This window comes from Hordeum vulgare, chromosome 4H (genome assembly GCF_904849725.1).
Source record: "Hordeum vulgare subsp. vulgare chromosome 4H, MorexV3_pseudomolecules_assembly, whole genome shotgun sequence".
Taxonomy (NCBI): domain Eukaryota; kingdom Viridiplantae; phylum Streptophyta; class Magnoliopsida; order Poales; family Poaceae; genus Hordeum; species Hordeum vulgare.
Window position 1 is genome coordinate 453,070,774 of NC_058521.1, and position 7,881 is coordinate 453,078,654.

General features: G+C 42.6%; 2 protein-coding genes across 2 annotated transcripts; both read left to right on the top strand.

Annotated features, from left to right (window-relative positions):
• Positions 1 to 865: 865 nt before the first annotated feature.
• Positions 866 to 5,254, top strand: LOC123448923. The gene is made up of 4 exons (XM_045125967.1): positions 866 to 2,505; positions 3,272 to 3,650; positions 4,915 to 5,053; positions 5,114 to 5,254. The coding sequence occupies exons 1-4, from the start codon at positions 2,453 to 2,455 to the stop codon at positions 5,155 to 5,157; spliced, it is 615 nt and encodes a 204-aa protein (XP_044981902.1). The 5' UTR covers positions 866 to 2,452; the 3' UTR covers positions 5,158 to 5,254.
• On the top strand, positions 924 to 1,766 carry LOC123448924. The gene is made up of 2 exons (XM_045125968.1): positions 924 to 1,217; positions 1,339 to 1,766. Exons 1-2 carry the CDS (start codon positions 924 to 926, stop codon positions 1,414 to 1,416), a joined length of 372 nt encoding a protein of 123 aa, XP_044981903.1. The 3' UTR covers positions 1,417 to 1,766.
• Positions 5,255 to 7,881: the final 2,627 nt, after the last annotated feature.

The window sequence follows — 7,881 nt, forward strand, 5'->3', positions numbered from 1 at the left end:
CTGCAGGTTGATTACGTGAAACATCAGGTTTATTTTTGCAAAATGCAAAAAAGATTCGTTTTTTGACTTAAAACGGATTGCGGGCTGAATACCGGAAAAGCGAGGGGTGTTTTTGCAAAAAAAAAGGCGACGTACGGCAGAAGCGATGCGCGCTTTATTATTAGGGAGATAAAAAAATATAAGGTAATGTGTAAGCTGAGCCGGAAGTTGGTAATGTGTAAGCCACTCTAGCATAGATAAGTATCAAAAGTATTAAACAAAAGTTTACCTATGGTTACAAACGCTTAGCTATATATATCTGAAATGTTTTAGTTTAAAAATAGTGACAGTTTGAAAATCGTCTAGTACAACCAAAAGTTGTATAAAATAAAGTTTACTTAGAATTGAAGGAAAATTTCTCTAGTGCATATTTTAAGATCACGTTTTACGGATAATACCTCATCCTGTAAAAAATGAAAATTTTATTAGTGAATGAAGCAAGATACATAAGAAGGAAAACAAACAGAAAAGATGAATCTTTACTATTGAAGGGGATCCGCCGTCTGTCGTGATGGTTCGACCACGACAGATCCCCGTCGGTACCATGCACAGTTTCACTGTTTTTTTTCTATGCCTCCTTAAATCAATCGATTTTTTTATCCCTTCTTAAACCAAACTGGTTCACCGAGGACAAAACTTATACCTCCCCACCTCGTATTATGGTCAAAACAAAACGGTTGAAAAAACCCTGTGATGGTTCGACCACCTCTCGAGTCTAGCGATCCCGCTCCCCCACCCACCTCCCTCGATTCCGCTCCCCCTCCCCCTTCTCGTTTCCTCGTTGGATACTGGAAAATAGAAAAGAAAACCGAAAGAGCCGCATCCCACAGACCACGACCCCGTTTTCTCCCAACCTCCTCGATCTCGATCCCCTCCATCTCGTGATGCCCATGATCTCCCCTCTCTTCTTCCCACTCGGCCAGGCAGGGAAGCCGTTTAATGATCCGCCGCCGGCCGTGCTCGCGCGGGGGGAGGGAGGCCGCCGCCGGCCGTGCTCGCGCGGGGTAGGGAGGCCGCCGCCGGCCGTGCTCGCGCGGGAGGAGAGAGGCCGCCTCCATCTGGCCGCCGCTGGCCGTGCTTGCGGGGGAGGAAGGAGGTTGTCTCCATTTGGCCGCCGTCGGGCGCGTCCACGCGGAGGAGCTATCACCATCGCCTCTCGTTTCCCCACGCCGCACAAGGTAGGCCATGTCCACCTCGAGTCCATCTCGGGAGAAGATGCTCCCCTGCGTTGACCCCCTGCAGTCGTGATTCATCTGCTCCATAATATCTGTATACACAACAAACAATCTCTATCTGCAGGCCGCAGTGAATTGCAGCGCCTCAAGAACAGCTGAGCAGCCGGTTTTCAAGATTACTGTGCCAGCGTACCGTTCATGATAGGAGTGAGAGCACGAGTAGCAGCATCAGATTCCGCGTGCTCTGTGTAGGAGCATTGTCGGAGTTCAATTCGTAGCAAGAACAACACTTGTGCCGAGCTGTTTCGAGCCACGGCACCAGCAGTCATCTGGCATGTGCTCACAAGGAAGGAAACGTCCGTGTTGAGTTTAACATGGCCATTAGCTGGCCTTTTTCTTCATTGCAGAGCGTAGTCCTTTCCTGATCGAGTTCAAGTACTACATTTGGCCCATTTGCTGTTTTCCTTTGTCACCGGTGGCACCAGACGCTTTATCTCTGGTATGTGTCCAGTAGCTCAATAAAAATTCTAGATGCACCGGTCGTTTCCTTCAGGAGTTTTAGGCTCTGCGCTATGGTGAGATAACATCCTAAAATACACATCTTGTGATTTTTATCATCAAGCAATCTTCGCTCTTGGTTTCCAGTGTATTATGAGTCATGATGAATACGCTTTATCTATGGTATCTGTCCAGTAGCTCAATAAAAATTCCAGATGCACCGATCGTTTCCTTGAGGAGTTTTAGACTCTGCGCTATGGTAAGATAACATCCTAAAATACACATCTTGTGATTTTTATCATCAAGCATTCTTCGCTCTTGGTTTCCAGTGTATTACGAATCATGATGAATTAAATTTAATAAAGGAAATACATGGCTGCTGCATTCTACTTGCTCTTGACATTCTCTGAACTCCACATGTTTTCGTATTTTTCTGATGTCATGCTTAATTAATATGCAAGCGGAAGCTTTCTTCCCTGTGTTGTTACTTCTTATTACTTTTTTAAATATAAATCCTCAATTCTTTATTGTTCCGGCAAATAATAATTGGTGGATTCAATTTTGCACGGTTCAGTTTGTGCTTTTGCCAATTATCTCATCAAACAAGTTGCATTTCCATGTTGCAACTCTTCTGACTTTTGAAATATTTTTACGGAGCTAAAATTTTCTTCTACATATTATGTTTCTCTGGAGGTACAACGATTACTATTACATGCAGAACTAATACAAGGGGGGCCTTGATGAAGGAAGTGCTCACAAGGGACACTCAACTACTCCAGTCCATCAAATCTCGGTACCATATTCCTATCGCACAAGAAACTGCTAATCTCAGTCCTTAATGTGTATTACAAATGCTTTGTGTTAATACTTCTAATCATAATCTGTTGCACTACAAAGTTCACTTGGCTACACATAAATAATTTGAGAGATGAAAGAGGACAAACTATTCCTAAACATAGTGTCAATTTGTTCAATCATTAAATCTTAACTAAGTAGGGTTTTGAATTTAGTGACCATTTGACAAAACATGACATAGAATGTTGCATATTTAGCTGCATATTCATTCTTTAGCTACTTTCAAGTTTTCGCCGTCAATGATTTACATTATATACTTTAACTCGTAGATAAAGAGATGAATTATTAGCAATTCATTGTGCCAATCTGGATCATGGTCATTAGTGTTTGCTCCATAGCAAAGCACGAGTTGTGGCGCAAACCAAACAATGCATAGATTTCTTGGCCGTTTTATAGAGATGGTCTAGCTGAAAGCACATTTCTCCTAACTCATTAGGCTAGGGGAGTGCAACAATTTTTTCTCTCCTGTTGCAACGCACGAACATATTTGCTATAATAATAAAGCAAACAATGTTTCCATCCGTTCACCGTTGCGGTGTTTTTTCAAAGAAGCCCTTGTAGTTTCTGTTATTCAACCCACGGTCCTTTTATAAGTGGTTAATATGGAAAACGATTCGTTCTTGCAAAAAACACCTTGCATTTTCGAGTATTCAATCCACAATCCTTTTTTACATGGCCAAACTAAGATAACATCTCGTTTGTAGGGGGCGGCCATGGCGGGCATGCGGCGCTGCGCTCGGGGGCCGCATCTGGCGAAGGCAGCGAGGTTGGAGGCGGGAGCGGAGACGAAGGAGAAGAAAATGGAGAGGTGTGGAGAAGCAGACGAGCGGGAAGAGTCGGGCGTCGCCCATGACGCAGACGAAACCAGTGCCGATCTTCCAGGAGCTTGCGGTGGCGCGGTCCGCGAGGACCTGTCGGATCTCGCTGGACCCGGTGGTAACTGGCCGCCATGCGGCGGATCTGGAAGAAAAGAGGTCGGAGCCGGATGGGACAACGTGTCTACCGCGGACATCATGGCGTTACCAGTTTGGCAGTTTGAGCTATATTCACCCATTCCCAGATCCCTCGTCGCTCCTCTCCAAGGTGCTCCTTCTTTGCTCATCCCTTCATCCTCTCCGTGCTCTGCAAATCTTCCATTTGGTGTCACCCGACTCGAGTGGGGAAATGGGATAAAACATGCTTGAATTTCTGTGATCTGGTAGGTAGTACAACTACTTGTCCTGCAGATTATTAGATGGGAGTCATCCACATGATGTCAGCATATGTGTTCCTGCTCTGTCAAATCTGCTGAATTCCATTGATGGGTGCATATATCTTGCTTCCATTGATGGGAACAATATTGTACACGGATAGCACAAAATTTACTATCTTATAACTTTAGTTCCATTTGACTGCATCCATCATCTGCTACTGCAGCCTGGAGTACAGTAGATGCATATCCAACCAGAGGACATGTAGTGATGAATGTACCCCTTTGTGTAAGCAACACCTGACATGGTAGTATCAATGAGTATGCTACTAAGGTTTAGTTCTAGCATCAAACTGGATGAAGACAATAGTCGAACTGCTACAACTAAATTCGGCATCCAAAAGACCAAAACTACTCTTTATTACTTCATAGATTTATGTTAAGCTTCATGTTTTAGCTGGAAATACGAGTACTATTTATAACATGTTCAACAATTGCTATTTTAGTGCTCCTGTCAGCGTGTACTTACCATATCTCCTGCTTTGAGTTGTCCCCTCACCCCTTCACATTATCTTACCTAAAAAAAGGCATATGAAATATGTAGTGAACATCCCGTATGATGAGAGTTTTCTTTTTGAAAAAAACACTAGGTAGCCTTGATGTTAGTGCTCCATAAACTATGAATGAACCATGTAGTGCTGAAGTGTATTGCAGAATTCATTTTTGTAAGCTACACTATTTGAAGGATTATATATTTTTTATCTATTTAAAATAAGAGTCAACTTATAGAATTTTGACCTTAGACATTGAAGTCCAACATAATATTATACTGCTGAAGTTCTGTCATATCGATATTCTTCCTTTTGCAGGCATACATTATTTGTTCGAATATATCTGTTCTTGCTTTTCTTAGTGATCTTTACTGTACCTATTTCGATTTCGTAGCCGCGCGTGTTGCTCTGCCCTCTGTTTGAAGATGACAGAGACAAGGAAGATGGGTATAGCTCAAATGTGATAGTAAATTTCATTATAATAAATATTTGTTGATTTACATGTATGGTTAGAAAATCATGCAGCTATTTTGTCAAGAATGGAGTAATTTCTTCAAATTTGTGTTACATCATATAAGCTTGCATCTGAATTGGGACAATGCTGCAGTTATGCCTGATGGATCAATTGGGTTATGCTGAAGCTGATATACTTCCCCGAGTTGCTTCAATCGGGAATGCCGATATACTTCCGCCAGTTGCTCCCCAAAACCCATCTCTTGCTCCTCTTTGCGCCAATCGGACAAGAGGTGCGAGCCATCTTTTTTACAGGATGTTCTCTTCATCCTTTCTTACTATGGATTTTTTAGGTTGCGAGACGTTCTCTCGTTGTGGATTGGAAAGAATACTGTAACTCTTAGTCAGGGCGTGTAATTTTGAATGAAGGTTGTAAATGTCTTCATTGCACAATACACATAAATTTTATTGCTCGTGCTTGTCCGGTTGTAAAATCTGCTCTCAATATGTATATTGTCTTTTCGTGTCCGCCCCTTTTGAGATAGAACACTGAACCTTTTGGATATATCTTTGTATATAAAAATTGTGTTTTCTCTCCCGATTGAAATGGACCTAAATATGAATACGAACCAGTAATTGTTTTGTGTTTTTATCACCATGTACAACAACAAATTTCTTGCTGCTGCTGATCCATGCGCCTCCTGCACACTGCCCTGAACTCCCTTTTGCCATGAACATCCGTCCATTGAGTCATCCGTATATTGGAATACACATGATTGGATATGATAAAAGGTAGAAGCATCAGAGAATGTACACTCTTCGGCTGTGAACTGCTTGGTAATGCAAGTTCGATCTCATTACCTTATCGCTGATCCTGTTGTTAAATAACTTGTGAATTTATGTGGAGAAGTACGATCACTATCGTTTAGTTTTTAGCCTGTTTTGCAGAAGTAAAGTCAGAAATGGATCGTAAAATATGTATAACATATCTGAGCTACCTTTTTACCGTGGTCTACTGGGTAGAAAGTGTTAGGGCTGAGAGGGTGCTGCAGAAGAGGAGCACTAATCTCTAACTATTTCTTCTCATATACTCCCAACGTTCCTAAATATAAGTCTTTTTAGAGGTTTCGCTAAAAAACTACATACGAATGTATATAGACATACTTTAAAGTATAAGATTCATTCATTGTGCTTCGTATATAGTCCCTTAGTGAAATGTTTAAAAAAACTTATATTTAGGAACGGAGGAAGTATAAAAGGAGGATAAGCGGTGATATTTTTTCTTGAACCATTTTTATTGGATAAGGGCTGGTAACATTTTTTTTCACGTTGCAACGCACGGGATTTTTGCTAGTTAGAAAATAGAAAGGATTAACCATTACACAATTTAAACTTTTTCCAATAGAATTCTCCCTTCTAGGCTTCCAATAAGATTAGGCAGTCGCTCAAAATTGTCCAAGAGAATAAAAACAACAAATTTGTATAACAAATGAAATTTCAAGTTGTGTAGGATACAGTAATTTTGATATGTAGAAGAGTCTAAAAAGAGGCGTTCAGTAAAAATAGTGATCTAAACAGTCTTGTAACAATTTAGAGAGCCAAAATGCTACAAAGCGCTTGCATGCTCGTTGTCACGTTCAACCACTCATGTTGGATCGTCCTGCAGGACGATCGCACGCGAAGAAACGCGGCTCGGTACGGACGCAGTTAATAGTCGAGCGATCAGGACAACCACTACCCGAGGCCCACCACTACCCCTAGCCGTTGGCTTGTTTTTCGAAACCATCGGCACAGGCGCCGCTCCCCCCATCCCATCGCTCTCGCCCCAATCCAATTCTCTCGCCGTTTCTCGCTCGTCATCGGCGTCGGGGACCGGAGAAATTGGAATGCCCGCCGACTGTCGCAAGGTCACGGGGTGGTGGTTGAGCTCGTAAACTTCGGGAGTCGCTGGTGGTGGTGGCGGGTGTTGGTCGCGGGTCTGTAGAAGAAGGGCGCGCGCGGTGCTTTGTCTGGGCTGTGGGTGAAGGTCGCAGGCGACGCGCGTTTCGGGGAGGGATACACACCGCAGAAATTTGTGAGGTAATAGTCGGGCTGCTCACCGCCATTTTTTACGGTTCCTCACCTTATGTTCATGGTAGCGAAGGTTCGGTCGTTTCTTGTTCGAGTAGTTGCAGATTCATGCGAGATTAATGGTCGTAGGGAGGAGCTGGACGACATCGCGCAAAGAGGGGGGATGATTTCGTCCATCTATGAATCATTGGTGCATGTGGGGACTGGGGATGTTCCCGTGAACTATGTGTTTTATCAGATACCGTGTGTTTGCTTGAGTTTTGTGTATGTGTTGTCTGAGTTTTCATTTAGGAATTGCATGATTTCTGTAGGAGTTGCGTAATTTGTGTTAGGTGCCTCAGTTTTGTACAATAGTTGTGTGGTGAGGTTAACTCAGTTGCTAGGAGATTATGCAGGAATTGCCTGACTATTGTTGTCTGTTTTGCCGAATTTAAAGACGTTCATGAGTTTGGTGAGTTTGGGAAAATGAGTTGCATGTTGATGACCCACAAGTGTAGGGGATCTATCATAGCCTTTTCGATAAGTAAGAGTGTCGAACCCAACGAGGATCAGAAGGTATTGACAAGTGATCTTGAGCAAGGAATAACTGCAAGTACCGAAAGGTAACTTTTTATGGGTTTTCTAGTATAAGGAACAAGGAAATAAATGCTAGTAAAGTAAATGATGCCGAGGTGCAGCAAGTGGACCAATCCTTTTAAACACAAAGGATAAGCCGAGGGACTAAACTTATAAAGACTAAGGCGTTCCTGAGGACACACGGGAGAGATAGTCAAGTGTTTTCGCCATATTCTGTCTAGTACTATGTTTTGTATTGATAAGTGTTATGTGGGTGGATCTTAACTAGTGCACCGACTAGGCTAAGACAAGTACACTCTTATGATTAATCCCTCTTGCAAGCATACGCAAATACAAGAGAGAAATTAAGGCAAAGCCTAACCATAGCAATAAGCTTTAGGATCCAATACTCCCTCATGCAAAAGTATGCGAACTGGGGTTTAGGTTTCTGTCACTCCGGCAACCCACCATGAGCATTCTTTATACACGATACATT